The sequence below is a fragment of the Phaseolus vulgaris genome, chromosome 1 (genome assembly GCF_000499845.2).
Source record: "Phaseolus vulgaris cultivar G19833 chromosome 1, P. vulgaris v2.0, whole genome shotgun sequence".
Lineage (NCBI taxonomy): Eukaryota > Viridiplantae > Streptophyta > Magnoliopsida > Fabales > Fabaceae > Phaseolus > Phaseolus vulgaris.
In genome coordinates, this window is record NC_023759.2 from 5,540,586 (window position 1) to 5,564,229 (window position 23,644).

General features: G+C 31.0%; 1 protein-coding gene across 8 annotated transcripts; it reads left to right on the forward strand.

Moving 5' to 3' along the window:
* The first annotated feature begins 16,519 nt into the window (after nt 1–16,519).
* LOC137813322 (protein WVD2-like 5) lies at nt 16,520–22,051 on the forward strand. 8 transcript variants are annotated; one of them, XM_068615466.1, is made up of 10 exons: nt 16,535–16,965; nt 17,669–17,712; nt 18,004–18,283; nt 18,365–18,619; nt 18,793–18,833; nt 18,926–18,991; nt 19,119–19,218; nt 19,304–19,375; nt 19,458–19,568; nt 21,056–22,051. In XM_068615466.1, the coding sequence occupies exons 3-10, from the start codon at nt 18,017–18,019 to the stop codon at nt 21,575–21,577; spliced, it is 1,434 nt and encodes a 477-aa protein (XP_068471567.1). In that variant the 5' UTR covers nt 16,535–16,965; nt 17,669–17,712; nt 18,004–18,016; the 3' UTR covers nt 21,578–22,051. The 8 variants fall into 8 exon arrangements, with proteins under 8 accessions (XP_068471566.1, XP_068471571.1, XP_068471568.1 ...); XM_068615471.1 differs by having other exon boundaries at nt 19,458–19,553; XM_068615468.1 differs by having other exon boundaries at nt 19,122–19,218.
* Nucleotides 22,052–23,644: the final 1,593 nt, after the last annotated feature.

The window sequence follows — 23,644 nt, forward strand, 5'->3', positions numbered from 1 at the left end:
ATCATTGGCTTTTCGGGCGAAAGAGTTAACACAAAAGGGTATGTTGATTTGATAACAACATTTGGAAGAGGTAGCAAAATTAAAAAAAATTAAAATCCGATATCTAATGGTGGATGCATCCACTTCATACAATGTGTTGTTAGGACGGTCTTCCTTAAACAAGTTAGGAGCAATCGTATCAACAACGCACCTAGCCATGAAATTCCCAACAGAAAAAGGAGAGATAGCAACAATCTATGTCAATCAAAAAGATGCTCGGGAGTGTTACGCGGCAGGTTTAAAGATGAATTTGAAGATGGATAGAGATACTGAAAAAATAGTAGCCATGGTGGATTTGGATCCCAGATTAAATGAGGAAAGGTTGGAGCCGAAAGAAGAAACAACAGCAGTGGTGTTAGGCCAAGACGACAGACAATGCACTTACATAAGTTGAAGTATGCTTGATGAATTACTTAGCAAACTCATCACAGTGTTGCGTAACAATAAGGATTTATTTTCCTGGCAGCCATCTGATATTCCTGGAATTGATCCAGAGGTAATGTGTCACAAGTTATCTGTTTGCCGAGAAGCAAGGCCGGTATCTCAAAAACGAAGAAAGTTAGGAGAAGAAAGACGAAAGGCAGCAATTGAAGAAACTGAAAAATTAATACAAGCTGGTTTTATCCGAGAAGCTAAGTATACTACGTGGCTATCTAATGTGGTACTTGTCAAAAAACCGAATGGAAAATGGAGAATGTGTACAGATTACACCGATTTGAACAAAGCCTGCCCAAAAGACACATATCCATTGCCTAATATAGACCGATTAGTTGATGGGGCATCTGGCCAAGAGATGATGAGTTTTCTTGATGCTTATTCGGGGTATAATCAAATACAGATGTATGCACCTAATATCCCGAAAACAGCTTTCACCACTGATGTTGCAAACTATTGTTATAAAGTCATGCCCTTCGGCTTGAAGAATGCTGGAGCAACATACCAAAGATTGATGGGCAAAGTGTTTAAAGAACAAATTGGAAAAAACCTGGAAGTTTACGTTGATGACATGGTTGTTAAATCAAGTGAGATACAGAAACATCTGGAAGATCTTGAAGAAGTGTTTGCTCAGATAAGAAAGTACAATATTCGTCTTAATCCAGAAAAATGCGTTTTCGGCGTAAGAGGGGGAAATTCTTGGGATTCATGTTGACAAACAGAGGAATCGAGGCCAATCCTGATAAATGTGAGGCGATAATGCAGATGGGAAGACCGAAAAACCTAAAGGAAGTACAAAGGCTGGTAGGAAAGCTGAATTCATTATCAAGATTTCTGCCAGTATTGGCCGAAAAAACCAAACCGATTATAAACTTGTTGAAAAAATCTGAAAACTTTGTGTGGAGTGAACAATGTGAGCAAGCTTTATCTCAAATCAAAAGCATGGTGGCTGAACCCCCAATCTTAGTAAAACCTGTGCCAACTCAACCCATCATAGTTTACTTAGCCACTTCAAATGAAGCAATAGGAGCTGCTTTGATCCAAGAAAAACCAGAGCAAAAATCGATATATTTTGTGAGTAGAACCCTACAAAATGCCGAAACCAGATATCCCAAGGTGGAGAGAATTGCCCTAACACTAGTGTATGCCGCGAGGCGTCTTCGACCATACTTTCAGAATCATCAGATAATTGTGAGGACAAATTTTCCAATATCTAAAATTTTAAAAAAACCAGAACTTGCAGGTCGAATGGTGACATGGTCAATGGAGCTTTCAGAGTATGGAATCAAGTACGAACCAAGAGGACCAATTAAAGCCCAATCTCTTGCAGATTTTATCATTCAGATGCCAACATCAGCACAACAGGACCAGTGGACTTTGTATGTAGATGGCACGTCAAGCAAAAGAGGAAGTGGAGCAGGAATAGTACTTGAAGGACCAGATAATTTCCAAGTGGAGATGGCGTTAAGATTTGAGTTCAAAACATCCAACAACCAGGCCGAATATGAAGCTCTTGTTGCAGGGTTATTACTGGCCAGAGACATGGGAGTTGAAAATGTTGTTTGCAAAACTGATTCGCAGCTGTCGGTAGGACAAGTGCACGTGGAGTATCAGGTAAAAGACCCTTTATTAATGAAATATTATCATAAAGTCTTAAATATTATGCAATGTTTTAACAAAGCCGAGATGAAGTATATTCCAAGAGAATTAAATATGAAAGCAGATTCACTATCTAAGTTAGCAAGCCAACAACGGCAAGTGCAACACAATTCAGTCATACAACAAACCCTCAGTCATCCGACAGTTAGTCTGGACGAATGCTTCAATATTATAACATCCAAAGACGACTGGATAAAAGCATACATCGAAGTCATAAAGAACCAGGAGCAAGGTGTTGAGCCAGATGCAAAAACAGCGAAGAAAGTAGCTAGTTTCATTCTAATTGGTGACGAGTTATATAAAAGAGGATATTTTATGCCCCTGTTAAAATGTTTGACCAAAGAACAAGCAGAATATGTAGTCAAAGAACTTCATGAAGGAATTTGTGGACTGCATTGCGGAGCTCGAACAATGACAACAAAGGTTTGCAGAGCTGGTTATTATTGGCCAACAATCCGAGAGGATTGTGAAATTTATGTTAAGACTTGTAAAAAATGTCAAGAGTTTGGGAGTTTAAATCATATACTAGCACAGGAATTGCAAGAAATTATATCTCCATGGCCATTTGCAAAATGGGGAATTGATATACTTGGTCCATTCCCGCTTGGACGGGGCCAAACCAAATTCATGATAGTAGCTGTAGACTACTTTACAAAATGGATAGAAGCAGAAGCATTGACAAAGATAACGGCCCAGCAAGTCCAAACGTTTGTATGGAAAAATATAATATGTCGATTCGGAATCCCACACACTATTGTAAGTGACAATGGCCGACAATTCATTGACAAAAAACTTATGGAATTTTATGCAGATTTGGGAATCAAGTCCACAACCACTTCAGTTGAACATCCGCAAACGAATGGACAGGCCGAAGCTGCAAACAAAGTTATTCTTGGACAATTAAAAAAGAGGTTGGGAACTGCTAAAGGATTATGGGCTGAGAAACTACCAGAGATCTTATGGGCATATCGTTGCACACCACAAACATCAACTGGAGAAACACCGTTCAATCTCACTTACGGAACAGATGCAATGTTACCAGTAGAAGTCAATGAACCAACATTAAGAAGACAAATGGAAGATTGGAATATCAACAATGAGTGTTTGAGGACCGATCTTGATCTTATTGAAGAACTTAGAGAAAAAGAAAAAATAAAGGAGACTGCAGTAAAACGAAGAGCAATGAAGAGATTTAATGCAAAAGTAAAATTTAGGACTTTTAAAGAAGGTGATCGAGTATGGAGAATGTGAACTGATGCTCGAAAGGATCCACGACATGGAAAGTTGGCATCCAATTGGGAAGGTCCTTTTAGGGTACTAGAAAACTTACAAAATGGAGCTTATATATTAGAAACTTTGGAAGAGAAAGTGATACCGAGAACCTGGAATGCAAGTCATCTAAAATTCTATTTTAGTTAAAATAGATGTAAAAAGAAGACTTTTTGTGTAAATACTTATCATATAATGAAGAAGCAGTCCCAAGAAACAATTCATCTTGTTATCTTCTTTTGTGTACATATTCATTTTCTTTGTTTCTCGGCCTTGGATGCTTTCACTTCAGGTGAAATCCCTCCCGAAACAATATTTACATACTTCTTTTCGGTCTTGGATGCTTTTCACTTCAGGTGAAATCCCTCCCGAAAAAATTTACATCATTCTTTTCGGTCTTGGATGTTTTCACTTCAGGTGAAATCGCTCCCAAAAAAATTGTTTACATAATTCTTTTTTGGTCCTGGATGCTTTCACTTCAGGTGAAATCCCTCCCGAAAAAACTGTTTACATAACTTTTCGATCTTTACCACAATATCTCAACTCGCTTACAAGACATTTTCAAGGAATGGATAAAAACCGATAGGATCAAAGCGTCTAATTCAAATCTCGGCAACTAAAGGAAAGAGTTAGATCTATCCAAAGTAAATTAAAATTCAAGCCCCAAGCTGGTCCTTATTTTAATTAACCAAGAACCAAAACCAAAACCGAGAGGTAAAATTCGACATGTTAACTATAGTTGGTTATCTAAAATTATCAACTAATGAAATTACGGGTAAAGTACATATAACTTGATATTATACGTCTACGTTTTTGGTTAGGCTCTTAACAATTCCACTGAGTGGGAAATCCTTCATTTTGCACTGTAAAATAAAAACCGAAAAGTAGTTTTATGGTTTTTCACGTAATAAAAACCGAAAAGTAGTTTTATGGTTTTCAAGTAATAAAAACCGAAAGGTAGTCTTGTTACTCTAGAGTAATCCAAATCGGAAGGTAGTAATTATTTTAAGGTAATAAAAACCGAAAGATAGACTTATTACTTGAAGGTAATAAAAACCGATCAGTAATCTTATTGCTTTAACGGTATAGGCACCGAGAACAATAGTTAAGCATTTGTAATTTAGCATTTAAAGCATTTAACTAGAATAACCGAAAGCACAGTCCCAATAGCATACGACCGAAAGGTTTATTATACAGCCGAGAGGATAAAACCGAGAAGTTTTTATAACATTCAGTGAAATGCCGAAAGTAAGAGCCATAACGTAACATCTAGTAAATAATAAACAAACTCAAACTAAAAAAGGGGAGCAATAATCTTTAAATCCTGATAAGATTCCAAAAGGAGATTACATAAAGGACGCAAACATCCATATATAAGATCAACATTTCAAAACCAAATCATTCTCGTCATGTAAACCGAGAAACTATAAACAAAACATTAACATCTATATCCCCCTAATTTTCGATATTGATATCCTCAGCATCATTATCCGGAATCTCATTAGCAGGAACTAATTCACCATTATAAAAATCCTTCTTAACATCAAAATTCCCTTCATCAATAGGAATCTTGTAAAAATATTTTGCTTGTTGAAGAGCCTTCTCAAAACCAAGCTTATGTTGTTCAAAAATAAAGCTTTCGGCTTCAAAAACATTAGTCCTCAGCTGATTTATCTCCTCATCCATAAGTTTGATGGTGTTTTTGTCAGAATCATTTGTAGAAGATAACGCCAATACATTTTCGTTCAAGAGTTGATTTTCTTTACACAATTGAGCATTCTCTTCACTAGATTTCAAGTTCTCATTCTTCAAATCAGAAATTTCCTTTTCAAGACCTTCTATTTCAACTTCTTGTTCCTTTTTCTGCTTTTTCATCTCTTCTAACTGCGAAGATAAAGGGCTCATTTTTTCTTTGTACTCAGCAAGATCATTCTTCAATTCGTCAAACTCAGATAAAGCCACACAGTTTCCATTCTTCTCCTTCATCATCTTTCCAATCAAAAGATTTCTACTCGACAATTCAATAACAAAATCCGCCAATGAAGCAGCATCCATAGTTTTCAGCATGTTGTAAGACGATTCACCAAAAGACGTTTGAACAAACTTTGCATATTTAGTTGTAGCACTAAATATCGTTTCAGAAAGAGGTTCAGAAGAAACATTTTCACCATGGCGATGGCGCCGAGAAGACGAATGCGACCTCTTGCTACTTCTATCGCGTTTTTTCGATTTCTTCGAAGGACCGGCAGCATCAACATCACTTGTCGGTTCAACCACTTCAACATTCACAACAGGTTCCACGACTTCTTCCACCACAGGATTCACCACATTCTCACGACGGGGAGTTACATCACCCACCTTGTTCAGCAATTTCGAAAAGTAAGATCGAGCTTTCGGATTAGTACTTGCCATCAAAGCTGAAAATCAATAAAAAATTTAGCAAAGTTAAAAAACTCATCCTATAAAGCAAGAATATGTAGAACAACCACGTACCAATAAGACTTCTTGAGGACTTGATGAAGTATACAACTGTAACAAGGCGCGAGTGGGAATTTGGTACGAGAGGCGACTAAAAACTTCGATAACATGACGATCGGCCACACCCATCGATTGAAAAGATATCAAGTTAAACTTCATGGGATCTCTTGTCCAATACAGAGGAAACTTTGGAGAATCTCCATTAAAAAAGTACTCTCTTCCTATTGGCTCTATCAGAATTTTGAAAAAACTTCCCTTAAAATCCTTATATGACGACGTAAAGGGCTTAAGAAAACACACATTGGATTTGCTAATAAGGGATAGCCATCCTGGCCGTTTACCCGGCCGAGAACTATAATAGTACAGAAAAGAAGAGGGACTAGGAGAAAGTGATAATAGTTTACACAAAATACTAAACGCTTGCATTGCAGCCCAACCGTTAGGATGAAGCTGAGTAGGAGCAACATTAAGGAAATTAAGAACGCCTATTTGAAAGTTGTTCAAAGGCAATCGAATATGAAGATCTCTAAAAAAGCAAGCATAAAAATAAAAAAATTCATAGCTATCACCTTCTCGGCCATGGCAAACGTTATCAACATCCCCAACACGCCTAAACGAAATGATATCATTGTTAATATCAGAGTAATAAATTTGAGAATGGGAAAGAAAGCTACGAAGTTCGTTAGCAGAACGATACTTCGAGAAAAACTCTCGGACATTAGGATTAACCCACTGGTAACCTGGACGAAGATTTCTCTGAGGCATAATAATTTCAAATTCTTGAGGAGCATCAACAGTATGAGCTCCATTTGAATCATTCATACAAGATGGAGTAGCAGATGAAGACTTCGAATCAGCATGAACTTCTTCTCGAACCACTCGGCCAGTTGATTCACCACCCGCGCTTGAGTACTCATCAGTAGCAGAAGAACTCGAAAGAGACATTACCTTTGCAAGAACTGAATGGAGATCGACAATAAACTTCCTTCTCGACAGCAACAAAGCTCACACAAAATCATAAAACAATGAATGACAAACCTATTTATAACCCAAAGTAAATCCTAGAATTTGAAACGTTGGAAAACATATGAAACCGTTCAAAAATATATCATCTAACGGTCAAAATAGCAAGTTCACGTCAAGTCATTTAAACTCAGCAAAGCATTTCATATCAAATCAAATCAAATGTCAAAACTATTATATTATATTAAGACACAAATATTTTTGTTTAAAACTTAAATAAAATATTTCTGTCTCGGGGGCTAGTGTACTGGTAGGCTAAAATCGAGAGGTTTAGGCCGAGAATAACATGCTAAATAACCAAGAGGTGATAAGGCTAAAACCGAGAGGTTTAGGCCGAGAGCATAAAAGATATACATAAAAAAATAAAACAAAATATAAATATTATTATAAAAATGAAACCCAATTAAGATAAAAACCTGCATGAGGGATGTGTAAATAATAAAAAGGTGTAGAAAGAAAGTCCAAAGGTAAAGAAGAAAGCCCATTAGAGAAACCCTATAAATAGGAGTTCAGAGTAAGAAAAAGGTAAGAGTGAGTATTGTCTGATGATACTTTGAAATCATATCTGACTTTGGCATCGGAGCGCCTTGCAGGTACCCCCCCAACCTGTGTGAAGAGAGAAGCCGAGAGCACCTTGCTGAGGGAGAAGCCGAGAGCACCTTGCCGAGAGAGAAGCTTAACACATTTGCCCAAGAGGGGTCCAGAACATGAGCCCAAGAAGAAACTAAGAGAATCCGGCCCAAGAGTAGAGTATTTGCGTAAAGTCTGGTCTTGTCAATCTAGTTTCAGTATTCTCGGTCTTTGTTGTAAGAACAATTTTAAATTCTAAATTATTAGTAACTAATTGGTAGTAGATAATCTTAGATATCAATTTATAAATTATTTTACAAATTTTTATTAATAGTAGAAAATATTCTAATATTAATAATATTTTAATTTATAAAATAATATCTAACTTATTTAATGTATTAATTAATTATTTTATTTTTAAAATTAATTGTTATTAATTAATTTTTTTAATTTACTAATTTTCTTTTAGTGTAACTCATCAATCTATTTAAAAAAATCTACCTGAATTAAATCAAAATTGTGATAATCCTTTAATTTATTATTATGTAAGACGTTGTACTTTTACGAGTATAATAAAAATTTTAAGGTAGGTAAAAAGTAAATATTTTATTATTTTAATTTATAGCTATATATATATAACAAATTCTTTTTTTTTAAGTTACTAAAGTGAATGTTTGCCTTTGTCTCTTAAGAGACTACCAACTATAATAAGTGAATCTCATACAACCAACATTTTGATATAGGTATTCTAGGAGAAAATTAACTGATGAAAATTCGACATCGACTAGAGATTAGAGTCTTTTATTGTATATAAATGGGTGCAAACCTCAACTCTATGAACCAGTTTTATGGGGTTGAGTTAGGCTTAAAGTCCACTTTGTAACATTAACATCACGAGATAATTCTTTTATTGAAATTAATGTTATTTAAAAAATTACAATTCTTCGAAGTTAACTTGAGTTGACTATTTTAATATAGTTTTTTTATCAACAAAGAATAAAATTAATAATAAAAGTATTTAAGAGATATTTTAACTCTTATATAAAATATCATTATTACACTTTCACCATCTCATTTTAGTATAGTAAAACTATAATGAGAAGTTATATTCAACTGTGAGTAAAATCTTCACTTAGAGAATTGAGAATTGTTAATATGGTATTTATTTGATTTGGATTGAAAAATGAGTATCATAATGATTATATTGACCATATATATGTTGATATGTGGTGTGGATATTTGATTTTTACAAGTGAAAGCATATTTGGAAAATATTTGTAAGATATATTGAAATCTTTAGATTTGAGATTAATTTGATTATTTATTTTGTTGATAAAAAAATATTAAATTAATATTAATGAATGTTGAGTTTATTATTAGCATGGATATTATGGAATTGGTTTCAATAATCGTATGAGAAAAATTAAGAGTTTAATTGTTGAATGAATAATTTGGAGTATAGTTTGTTAAAAGACAGTGTTATGAATTATAATATTGTTATTAAATATTTTATTATTGGAAAACCTCAAGTATTGGAGAATCAAATTGGACAAAATAGATATTTTGATGAAAGAAGAAATAATAAGGTGTTTCAAAAGTTTAAAATGTTAGATTCAATTTGAGGGACGCATCATTGTTAGTTCTTGAATAATGATATTTAACTAATGATATTTAATGTCATAGTAGAAACTTATCTTCAAGCATCATGCAACACTCAAGCCTCTAAGTGATAATTATATATGAATGTCTCTATATCACTCATGATTTTAAAAGGTATTTTCATATATTTATAGTTGGTACTTATATTAGTATCTTCATAATATGACATGACATTTCAATATCTATTGCAAAGTATTTTTTAGGTTATGTCTGTTATACTTTACTTGAGTTCTCAATTCGTACAAACTACATATATCTTCCAACTTCCATGTATAACACCTCCACATTCTATAATTAAATTATACTCATCGTAAATATATAACTAATAAATACATCTACTACTTTAAATACATATACACACAAAAAATACTAGAACACTAGGTTCTCAAACATTATATATATATTCTATAAAAAAGACTAAAAAGTTATAAATGTCTTTGTAACATCAATTGGTCTTTTCACTGACAATATCACCCCCTCATGTACTAAGTACGATCATCGTAGTTTCATAATATATGTCTAAGAGTGTATTAATAATTTAAACAATCATCATTTTCAACATGATATACACATATATATGTATATTATTTCATCAGCACATGTTCCCATATCAAAGAACTATCACATATTCTCCCTCTAGAAAACACACAACAAATCACACATGAATTCTTCTCCAATACTATAGGGAATACTCAATTACTTTTCAATGACTTTAGGATAACTTGACACATTGTACGCCTTCAACAAAAATCGTATTAAGTATATCTCACCAAATACTAACACCTAACTCTTTAGAAATATCTTGGAAATTCATCCTTATCTTCCTACATTATGGTGGCTCATTACACCTACTTTGTAATAACTTGATGCACCAACCTCTTTTGGTTTCTCCCCATCTAATATTTTAGTTTATATGATCTCGATTATCGGAAGTCAATATATATTTTTTCCTTATGAATTTAGTTAGTTAATATTATGACCCCCTGGGGTCACAATACAATATCAGTATCCTTCACACAACCATTATATGCCACGATACGTAACAAATATATATATATATATATATATATATAAATATATATCCAACACTCTTATCAAATATGCATATCGCTTGAGCGAGCTTATCTCGCTTGAGCGATCCTCTAAAAAATGAAGATTTCCTTACTTTAGTGACCTTATGTGATGCAATTCAAATTGAGCTTTAGATTATGAGAGTTGAAGATGTAGCAGAAGTAATATGACACACCAAAGATATGGAGGTTTGGTGAAGTTTTGAAGTGGTTTTGGTGTTGAAACTAAGGAGAGGTTCGACCAACTCCCTAAGGATTCAGTAGGCATTTAGGCTTTCTAGCAAAAAGGAGATTTTGGGAGAATGAGTTCTAAAACTTCATAGGTTTTCATTCAGTTATGCCAAATATGAATACAAGAGGTGAATAACACCTATTTATATATGAAGAGGTGAAGGTAGATTGCTCCTTAAGCTACCATAACTCTAGTTAAGCAAATTTAACCATGATGAGTTGTAGTAGCCTAAAGGTGTCACCCAAGTCCTCTTGAGATGCTTTAATAAACCCTTGCTTGTATGACAAGTGAAGGTTTCTAGAGTGTCTCTGATTTATTTGACATCCTACTCTAGAAATGGTCCAGAAATACAAGACTTGAAAATAACTATTCTACTTTTTACAGTTGTCATACAGACTAAGACAATTACTTATGTTGTACATTTTTTTGTTATTAGTCATGTGTAAACTGACTTGAAACTTGTGGATGGTCCTCCATCGTTATGTCTCTTGAGCGATACCACCTTTAGAGAAGAGAAAATTAATGTGGTCTCTCTCTCACTCAAGCAACCTCTAATCATTTAAGCAACTATATTTGCCTTCATATTGTCCAAGTGTCACATCAACACTTGATCAAGGAGATTTATTACATAGTATAACAAGTTCCATAAATATTATGTCACCACCATTGTCTCAACGTTTGAGCGACTACTTTGTCGCTTATTGGAAGCCCTAAAGGAGAGAGAATTGCCTAAAAATTTCTCTCACCTAATTCTTAAGCCATAATTTGAGTGACATGTAATGTCACTTGAGCAACCTTGAGTGATACATGTCAAGATCACTAATCGCTTGAACAACATCCAAATTCATGAAGATTCATTTAAAATTATGTGTTGTAATTACAATTTTACCAATTATATTATATCTTAGTTGTCTAAAACAATGATTTTACATTCAATAATTATTTTAAATCAATTTAGCTCAAAATAGTTATCTTAAATTTCAAATGCGACTTAATTCAAATATCATTATCAATATATTCCAACATATCTAAATCAACTTTGAATAAAGTAGATGCAATTTATTAATTTCCCCTATCTAAAGGTAGTGTACATGAGTGAGTAAACAACTTCAAAATACTTCCAAAGCTTAAAGTGAACTAGTCGTACTTTGAAAGTGTTAATCTATACAATTAGCATCTCCCAAAGAAAAAAATATAATAGATTGAACCAAATATAGAAAAATGTTAACTTGAACCAATATCATACTAAATCTATTTTGATGTCTCTCTCAGTGGTATTATACCTTGTTAGCAAAATATTAAACGCTTATAAAATATTTGTATAATTAGATATATTTAAAATATATATATATATATATATATATATAATTTTAAAATAAAAGTTCAACAACGGAAAAATAACCAGTATATCTTACAAAAGATATTTGATGTTCAAGTCCATATCCATAATAACTATGTTTAAATATTAAATTCTTTTAAAAAACTCTTTGTTATATATATATATATATATATATATATTTTATTTTTTATTTTTTATTTTTATTTTTTATTTTTTTTACATTGAACTTAAACTATACTTTGAATAAATGCGTATAGTATTGTCTAAACTCAAGCAATTTTAAAAATATTAACATGATCCGATTCATCATAGATTGGTGAGTTAAACTAACTAATCTACTTAAATTTAAAATAGTTGTTTGAAAAATAAATATTTTTATTATTTTTATATTTAAAAAATATACGTAAAAATTAAAAACTATATAATTAAGAATTAAATATTACATATAATAATAAAAAAAAAATAATTAAAAAATTAAAAATGTCACGGTAACTCACAACTCAATCTTTACAAACTTCAAAATTTTCAAATTGTAACATTACTTCTATCTATAAATGCTAATATTTCCAAATTTGTACATAACATATTACACATATTAAAGAATTAAAATTTTAATTTAATATTATTTTTGTAAAAAAAAATTCTGTTTTTAAGTGGTGGGTCAATGTATCCTACATAAATTAAAGCATAGAAAGCCAAATATAATTTTGAAGTCATTGTAAAAATATTTGAATTTGTAATTTGAGCTAATCCATGAAGAAAAATGGGAGAAAAATGAATCCATGAAGACAGCATTGGTAAGAGAGAAGTGTTGGTGGCACAGTGTGAATCCTTATCTTTTGATTTGAGGTACCCAAGTTGGCTAAAAAAGTATGTGTCTAATCATGTTCCTATTACAAAGCAAAAACAATAATTTTGATTAAATTAAAATAAACTAAAACCTTCTATGACCCAACTGGTCCTATCTAATGAATATCAACAACCCCACATCCTCTTCAATTATCATTATTTTCTATTTCATTTTCAATTTCTTTTTATGTATTTATTCAATGTATAAAAAGCAAATTACATCATTTTTTCCACGACAGAAAGGTTGTAATTAATGAAAAACTTTATCTTAATTGAATGTGAAAGTAGGTCCATTACCAAACTTTATTTGCTTCTTCTCTAGTTTTGTTTTACTTTCTCTACTTAGCTTTTCTTTATTTTTATTTTTTTCCTTTTTTAACTGGAAGATTATTTCTTGATCACTATTTTTTCAATAAACAAAACACATATCAAGAATCATTATAAAAAAATTATTAAATAAAAGTTAATTTTATAAACTAAAATAATTAGTCACTAAATTAGAAATCATTTTATAAACTAAAAACTATTAATATTTAAAATAGTTTCTATTATTAATAAAAATTTATAAATAATTTATAAATTGTTATTTAACTACTACCTACTAAGATTTTAGTTACTAACTATTTATGTTCTAAATTGGTCTCTATTAGTCTTTTAGAAACTAATTTATAATATAAAATATTAGTAACTAAAATTTTGGTAACTAATTTATATACCAATTTAAAAAACATTTTATAATACTTTATTAATAATAATAAGCACATTATACATCAATAATTTTTTAGTCTCTAAATTAATATATAATTTAATCAATATAGTGACTAATTATTTTTTATCTCTAAATTTGGTTACTAATGGGTTTTTTTTAGGGAATTATTGTTCAGATTAATTTTGGATTTTATTTTCTTAAACAAAATCTTGTATTTAAATATTGTCAAAAATGTAATATAATATAATAGAGAGAGTGAAAAGTTATTGAGTATATATTAGTTAAAAGTTTAACTAAAATATTCCTTGTTGCATTTTTTTTTATACTTAGTTTTTTTATAATACATTGTATAATGATCATATACATGTATTTTTCTTATGGAGTTTATTCATTTATTCATGTTATAATCAACCATAATTGATTGAATTTATTAGTTCATTTATTTTTGGATTTATTAGGACACTCTTTTTATTTATTTGAGTAAGTTTCTTACAAATAAAAATACAAAATAGGGAAATCTTGCACCTTACGTTTAAGTTTATGACAAAGCAACAATTTAAGATGAGGATAAAAACTTCCATTTTCATAGAAATTACTTGTGAAAAATGTATGTGATCGTGTCGCAATTATTTATAGTTTTTATTTTGTAGAAATGTTATTAATGGGTTAATTGACTTTTAGGAAAATTGAAAAAAAAATGATAAAAATTACGTACCCTTATTGGAAAAGAAAAAAACAAAAAAGGTAAAAAAAAGAACCTATCTGGGTATTTTTAACTTAACTTTTTAGGTATGGAATGTTTCTTAAATGGTCTTTAAAACATTGAAGAAATTAATTTTCATAAATATTACCCAAAGTTGGATTAATAACTTCACATAAATTTTCAGTTAAGAAGTTTCACTTTTTGTAAAATAAATTGTGTCTTAACTTCAGTTCTCATGCATTGAATCCAATAAATTTAAATCATTGATCATATGAGCTATCTATTTCTCTAAGCTTTTCTAAAAAAAATTATAATTATTTTTCCTTATTTCATGTAAAATTGATTTAATTGATCAAAATTTTCTGTCTAGCTAGAAGACTTATGGCAAGTTTTTTTTATATATAATCATAATATTAATAACAATTATTAAGAAATAATAACTAAACACCTTATTAAACTTTGAGTGCATACAATATATATATATATATATATATATATTTCAACTTGATTGTATTCTATATTTAAAAAATAACTCAGATTCCAGTCTTAAAAAAATATTACAAAAATATAAAAGGTAAAAACAATCAAAATTAGAATCCAAGATCAGAGAATGTACAAAAATCATAATTGTGATTTGGGTTTTTGGTTAAGATTTTGGATTTTGATTTAGAATGTATTGTGTTTTGGAGTTTTGATTTGAATGAGATTGTGCAATCATGTGTTTTTTCTCTCTTTGATTTTGTTTGTTTTATTTTAATTTTCATAACATTTCTACTTATTTTATAATGATAGAATTTTGCAGCATTTAATAAATTACTAAAATAACAATTCAATTTAATCAAAGAGACTAAAGTAGAAAATAAATGTTTATGATCATTAGTAGTCAAACTTTGATTAGAACAAAAGCAGAAACAAAATAATATGAGGGACTTAATTAACCCTATTATAAATTTAGATGAGAAATATTTTCACTTTTTTCATAAAAATAGAAAATAAATTATTTGTTGATAAAATAATTAATATGCATGTACTATTTTTATTTATTTTTAATCATTGCTTTTGAAAAAGTTTTATGTATCATTTTAAATTTTCAAAATAACATTAATAATTCTTTAATAAACACAAAAGTTATGAAAAAGTAGGTAATGGAATATTATAAACTTTTAAAAAAATGGAGCATATATACTAGTATTTCGTAATCATGAAAAAAGGTTAAACAGTGTATTATTGAAACTAAAACCAATATTTTTATTTTATATATCTATAATCTATCTATACTTTATAACCATAACAGTAATAAAAAAATTTATCTCCTACATATTTCATTTTCCAAAAATACTCTAATAGTATAATTGTTATATTCTTCTTACATTATTATTTATATAATTACTTTCAATACATTATTTCTCTTGAACTTTTAGTTAAACAAATCACTTTCTATTTATATAATTACTTAAATATAACTTCTTTGTAAGAAAAAAACCACAAATATATAAGTATTTTAATTGATGTAATAAACTTTCATCTAATTTTTTTAAATTTTTTTATTAATAAATATATATTATTTTTGTTAATATATAGATTTTGGTCTAATTTTTTTTTTTAATAATATTTTAATATATATTATTTTTGTTAATATATAAATTTTGGTCTAATTTTTTTTTTTTAATAATATTTTTTTTACTTGAGGTGATTGTTGTTAAAAACTAAAACTAGGGAAATAAAATAAATGAGTAATAAATAATTTTAAATTTATTTATAAAGATTTCTTAAAAATATATTTATTCTTTATTTAATTTAAAATCATATTTATTACTCTAAATAAACTGAATTTTACATATATTTTTCGTCTCTTGGAATGTTTATGTAGAAAATTTAATAAAAAAAACATTACTGGAAAATATTTTTTTTTAATATTTTAAAAAAACAAACGAAGCAAAGCATGCCAAATATAGTTTACCAATTTCAGATTATCCAAAGACTTAAAAATTTCTATTCTATCAATCGCTTGAAAGAAGAAAGAAATATTTTTGTATACAGAAACAAATATTCAAAAGCATAAATTTATTTTTTATAGGCTTAAATTTTTTTTTATATTAATTTTATAAATAATATATAATCCTTAAATATCTGCTTATGTCTACAAAAACTGTTTAGTTTTTTATTTGGTGTCCTTGTATTTTTTATTTTCATTCTTTATAATCTTAAATTTAAAGAAAAATGGATATATAGATGGTAATTGAAATCGTTTAGTAATTTGATTTTTCTTCCATGTATCATAAGAAATTTGATAGATGACAATCTCTTCACACCTCTTATATATTAATTAATATAAATTATAAAAGAAAGTTGAAATAATTTTTATTTTTAAATTTTGACCTGAGATAATTCTAGAAAAGAAGAAGCAGTTAAAGAAATTGTAAAAAAGAAAACTGTAATTTATTTTTATTATTATTAATAATTAATTATTTATCTCTTAAAAACCGTATAGTCTGACCCTGTCTCTGTGTCTCTATGTCTGTGTGACCCATTCAGTCTCTCACTCTTCACTCGCCATTTCCAGTAACAGAGAGCGACCTCTCCTTCAATCCCATTTCAAAACCGCTCCTTCTCCTTCCTATAAGACTTCTCTCTCCCCCTTTCTCTCTCTTCTTTGCCTTCTCTTTCTCTCTAACATCTCATCAACACAATCCTTCAATCATCACCATCTACTACACTCTCAATCTTTCGGATCTTGTTGCTGTTGTGGGTCTCTTTGTGTGTGGATCCTTGGATCCTGATCCTCTACTCAATCCTCATTCTGGGTTGCTTTTCTTTCTCGGGATTAGATCTCTTTCTTCTGTCAACCACCCACCACGCTTCAACTCACTGCTTCCATCACTAGTGTTCACTGTCTACCTTTTGATGGCGTTTTGAATACCCTTTTACCAGGTGAGACTTTTTCATGCGGAATTTTGACTTTTGGGGACTCAAACAGAATAAAAATCTTATTTTTGCTTCTGGGGTTCTGTTTTTGACTTCTTGTTTCTTGTGAAATCGGAAGCGAGATTCTTTTGGTTGTTTGTTTGTTGGAAATGTCCTGTATCGAAAAAACGGAACTTGGGTTCTCATTGGATTGTGAATTTGATGTGAGATCAGTGTTGAATTGGAAGATTGTGGAGAGGGGGATTGGGAATCTAAGCATTGTTTATCATCATGATGATTTGTATGAATCTCTAGTTGTTGTAGTTTTAGTCTCTAGTTTTATTTTGATGACATAAGCTTTGTATTACAAAGACTTTAATAATTGTTGTAATTGCTAGGAAAATGCAGCAGAAGATTTGAATATGGGGACTCTTACTCATTGTATTGCCTTCCCCCCCTTTTCTTTTGTCTTAATTGAAAATAAAAATCTTGCCCCGATTATTCTTCATGCACTAGAAACCTGGAGACTGGATTATAAAGCAGAATCGGTGTACATTATGGTTATTGGTTACTGATTAGTCTGAATGTCTTTGAGAAGGGGCTGTTTGTGTGTTTATCATCTCAGGGAAAATTAATAGTTTTACTGATACTTTGGAATTATGGTGATTGCGTTGTGTTGTGTTACTTACTACAATTTGAATGGAAAATAACTTATGACACAAACTGACAGGTCTTCCATTTTGTCATCTCACTCCTAATTTCTTCTTCAAGTGGGTAAGTTGCCATCACAACCAAAGTCTGCCCGATGAACTGTGTTTCAAAATGTTGTAATCTCTATTTTGTTTTTTGTTGGACGACGGAAAGGAAAGAGAAATGTTTGAAATTTTGCTGATTATATATTATTGAAAGCTGGCCCTGCTATAAGGGTAGTCTTGCAGCATGATAAATTTTTATATAAACACTAGATTAATGGCTAAAACTGTTCATGTTAGTGTTCATGATGTATTTGTTTCTTGTGTACAAACATATCTAAGCCTCAATTATTTGTTTCTATGTAACTTGTAGGCTACTGTGAGTGATGGATCCAATTAACCTTTTACCTGCTGATGGGGTTGAAGTGGTCCACCAAAATGGGGTCCACGATGAACCTTCAAATTCTGGGGAGGATGGTGGTGCTTCATATGATTTAGACCCCAGTGTCACTGAAACTGCAGAAACTGTAGCTTCAAATGGAAATTTTGATAATGTCCATCAGTCAGATAGTGCTGCAATTGATAACTTATTTGTGGCACAAATCAAAGAATCAAATGACATTATTGATGGCAATAGCATGATCATTACTAAGGTTAGGGGATTTTGTGGCCCTTGTGTTGCTTTCATTAAGTTGTTTATGGTATATGAATCTCATATATTCACTCAATTATAGGAAGAGGATATGAAAATATCAGATCAAACAAAACAGTCAAGGGCACCAAAGGGTTTTGTCAAGAATAAGAATGCAAAGGCTCCAAGTTCCAGTGGTGTTCATGCAGGTTTGGTGAATAAGAGCAAAATTAGAAAAGATAAAGAAATATCCTCATCTGTTTCAAATGGTACTTTAGCTTTAGACTCTCGCCCAAAACAGTCTATTAAAAGCAGCAGATCATTCAATGATCGGCAGACTGAATTGTCCAATCCCAAGGTAAACTCTCTTTTCTTTGTATGCCAAAGTAAACTCTATTATTACCTTTGCGTGCTTTCCCATTTTTTTATTTAGTAAATTGGATGAATATAATATGCTTCTTTTAATCTTATCTGTTTTTGGCAATAAAGTTTATAGTTTAGGTATTACCTGATTCACTTTGTTTTTCTCAGCACCCTTTGAAGTCTGATGAAGCATCTTCTGAAGTATCAATGTATGTAATGCTTACTTCTTGTCAGTGTTTCATCTCTGGAAAGATAGATTATTGTTATTATTTAACTGGAGGACTTGATGTTTTGTATACAGGGAGAAGACAAAAACAAAATCATTGAGAAAAGGACCTGTTAAAGATCAAGAAATAGATTCTTCCTTGTATCCTTTTTTGGGATTGTGTATTTCTCCTAGTGAGTGAAAACCTGGAACTACTGGGTCTCTATTACTTAAATTTATTATTTAGTATGGTGCTGTGCATATTGTGGTTTAACCTTAATCCACTTAGAAGCACCAACAATGAAGATGCCAAACCTCAAAGGGTGGGGACACTTCCAAATTATGGATTCAGTTTTAAGTGTGGCGAACGAGCCGAGAGAAGAAAAGAGGTGAGTAACTTGTACATTGTTGACGTCCAGGTTTCTTTTGAATAAGCTTGCAGTTTTAAAATTCAATTGATATTTTGGTGAGCAGTTCTATGATAAGCTTGAGGAAAGGATTCAGGCAAAGGAAGAGGAGAAGAATAACATGCAAGCAAAAACCAAGGTGAGACTACTTGATATATGGGCTAAAATGTTGATTGAAAATTTATCTCTTAATAATGTTAATCTTTTAATCCCTTTTATAGGAGACCCAAGATGCCGAGATTAAGAAGCTTAGGAAGAGTCTAAATTTTAAAGCAACTCCAATGCCAAGCTTTTATCAGGAGCCTGCTCCTCCTAAGGTTGAGCTAAAGAAGGTCCTTTCTCTCTCTTTCTCTGTGGTTGTGTTTGCTCACGTGCACACACAACATGTGTGTCTCCTTGTACTTGCTTGCATGTGTACCTTCAGCCTGCACTGATTATTTTCAGATTATGTCTTCTTCTTTTTTGCTTTGAAGCCATGTGTGTGTGTTTTATGTGCATGTGCCGCATGGAAATAGACAAAAACACAGATGAAAGCATACATACAACTTGGAGTTTGATAGAGACAGCATACAATATTCTTCTAAAAATAATTAGTAAAGAGCGTTGTTTGCAGATGAAAGCTTTATTCTCACTGTTTCCATTTCTCTCTCTTTGTTTTATTTTGTTATGCTATGTTTCTTGCTTGTTCTTTAATATCCTGTGATTATGAAATGTTTGATCTTCAATCATGATGTAGATTCACTCATTAATTATTGTATTGGATATAAAATAAAATAATACTTTCATTTTGAAAGGGAGATTTGGTAAAAAAAATAAATTGTAAGATTGTTCGACCATTATTTGTGGGGAGATCACACAGTAAATCATACCTATATCATTTTTTTTATCACACAATAGATACTACATGCATCACATCATAGTATAATTTGGTTTCCTGAATGACTTCCTTTCTTGTATACCCATTGGTAAACAAGTTGCTTGAGTGTTTCTAGAACTGGTTAATGTTTGCTTGGAGAGTTTTTTATGAATTGTTTGTATTCCTTGCTTTGCTGACAAAACATATCATTGTGAGCAACGGTAGTTGTAATTGTTTTTTGAATGTGTTATATTGTTCTGATAAGGCTAAATAAATTACTCTGAATGTCCCTGTCACTTCACTGAGTTTTCAGGATAGGTCCCTCCAATCTAAAAGTTCTTAACAGGATCTGTATGCTTCTAAAAACTTTTGAATGAGTTATTATAATTTTTACTATTTTTTCTGTTAGTTCCTTACTAGTTACAAAAATTAATAATCAAATCCCTATAATTTGTAATACCAGTATAGATATAGAATGACTTGCAGACAATTGCGAGTATCCATTAATAGAGTTGACCATAAGTCATCCAGTAAAGACCTATGTAAAAATTTTCACAATTGTAGGATACCATCATCAGCATATGTTTGGATTTAGGTTGGATCATCCAAAGTCTTGTTTAACTACCAAATAAAGTAATGTTAACTTATTTGATAGCACACTCAGGAATTGATTCTTAGTCCAAAAGTAAATTTTCACCGGATAAGAAAAATTATACTAGGTTTTACTTACTGGTGTTTAGAGTAAAAACATCTAAAAGCATAAATCATTTCACTTTAAAATAAATTTCATTCAAATTTAATTTTATTAACACTCATCCAACAACACGTGTACACTTTTTTTAGATTACAGCGACATTTTTGAAAATTTAGTATAACTAAAAGGTCATTTTTTGAGAATGCAAGTTTTTGGTCATGTCATTTAGAAAATTAAGCATCTTTTGCTTATGGGTGTTACTAATGTAGATACCAACTACAAGGCCAAAATCTCCCAAGTTTGGTCGTAAGAAGACTTCAGCTAATTCAGAGTCAGATGGAAACAATAGCAGTGGTTCAAGATTAGCTCGTTTAAGTCTGGATGAGAAAGTGTCAGAGAGTAACCCCAGTAAGGGACCTAATCCTGTCCTTCAAAAGAAGCCGCATCGAAGATCCCTTCCTTCTCGTCTGGCCTCCGAAAGGAACAGTGCATCAAAATCAACAACTGCACATACTTCATCCAAGGCTATCAAAGATGAAAAGTCTTCCTTATCTCATGCTGCTAAAAAGGATACTATCATATCCAATGCCACAGGAGAAGTGAAAACCGACACGGTTGCAGCAAATGAGGAGAAAAGTATCTTGTCCAGTCAAACAATTGAGGTTGTGCTTCTGAATGTGGCTGCTTCAGATAATAAGTCGAGTGAAGACTCTCATGTGAATGTTGATATAGCAGTTGAAGAGAAACCTCTGCCCCCCTTGGCACAAGAACCTGTTGCTGCACAGCAATGAACAAAAGAGCAGGTTACTTTTCAAGAATGATTCATTATCTGATGAGATGTTATAGAAGCATATGATTCAAATTATTTGACAATGAAGGCTTGCAGATTTGCATTATGGTTTGTGTTGTCAGTTGTCATCATGATGTCCAAGCAGCATTGTTTCTTTCTGTGTTTACTGACTCCCAAGCTTGGCAGTTTGGTTCTCATTCTTCTCTTTCGCGCTTGCAGCAATGCATGTAATATTTGCCAGGTTATTCTAGTTGATGTTTTGGTATATGCAGCACTTGTCTGTTTAATGGAAATTTATTTGGAGGAAAATTTTGAGAAAGTTTGCTATCTGGTGATGGTTCAAGTTGTTCAGGCCTTTGTTTTGTTAAACAATTTGACATTGTCTCATGTACAAGCTTTTTGTGTTGTGGCCCTTCTAGCTGAATCATACAGATCAAATTCTTCTGTCACTATAACAATCCACTTCTTGCTCTCATTGTGTAGTACATTTTGACTGTAGTTTTTGCTTTTAACCCTTCATTCTTTTATACTCGTGAACATGCAGCATGCAGTAAGGTCAATAAGTACACATTTTCTTCAATTAGGCTAATGATGAAATTGCCAGTCTTCTGTCTCCCTCCATTTTCCTCAAAATGCACTTTCAATCTCTTACTAATTTCACTTGGAATTTGGTACTTTATCTCTACTATCGGGCAACTGTTGTATATTTTTCATCATTTTTTCATCCGTAAAATTTAACTACATCAGAATTTACAACAATTTACCAATCAATTGAGCCACACTTGTTGTAGCAAAAAAATATCACTTCATTGTTGTAGCAAAAGTTTTGTTATTTCAATCACTTGTTTTTTTAAAGTGAATATTTTGTTCCCCAACATCAACTAAAGAATGTTTTAACTAATGATGTAGGCATGCCATTGTTGTTACATGACACCTACCTTTGAATAACTTCAATAACTTATTCAATGCTGTACTTATGTGACTTTCAAGTTTTGCTTCTTCCCCCCACTATTTTTGTGTTGTAATCTCTCCTTAACTTGCCATTTTTGGTCCTCAACATCATCTTAATATCATATGCTTTTAGTTCTCAACTCTTTTTTTTTATTTAACTTAACCCATTTTTTTATGGTATGCTTGACTGCATTAAAATTTTATGTATTGGAAATGACCCAATTTTACGTTCTTTTTTATTTAATATAAATGTTACTCATTTTTTAATTTTTAATAAAATTTTAACTTACAATAAAGAGTATTTTTAAAATATCTTCATAAATAATGTTACTAGAACTTCTCATTACACAAGTCTAAATTTCCATGAAAGGTTTGAAATTATTGATGGATTTCTTATTTAAATGTTTTTCCTTTTTTTGTAAGAAATACTTTATTATAACCTTTTTTACATTCTAAAAAACTAAGATAAAGCAAGTACATATTTGAAAACACGTTTTCAGATGATAAAATCACATCGATGCAATTCCAAACATATATAATTATCTTACTATTTTACACTTAAGCGTCTTATACTTACTCAAAAAGAAATATTTCAAGTAATAGTAGATCTAGGCCCAAAGTTTCTTTCTAACAATGGAGTTCAACATATTTTGGCTGTTACTTCCTCCACCTATGTAAACCTCATAGGTTCTTTGAAAATATGTTTTTGTCCTACATTTCACTTTCTTTCCCTTTTTTACCCTTGTGACACTCCATGTCAATGTCAATTCAAAAGGTGTGTTTATGGATCTGAAAATACATTTTGAATTGGTGAATCCAAAAGTCAAACACCAGACTCTAATCTGAAATCTGAAAGATATTTATAAATTCGGAAACATCTTTCAATTTAGGCTCTCAATATATTTCTTAACATTGTACTCCGATTGTAAAATTTATAATGTTTATCCAAATCCAAAAATACATGTTCCAGTCTACACAATCCATAATGATTTGAAATGTGTATTGTCAAATTGGACAAAGAACTTATTCCCAGATCAAGAAAAACATTATAGATTTTAAATTCCATAATATAACATTACATTACAAATTAGTTGGTCTAAGAACAAGTTTTGAATGA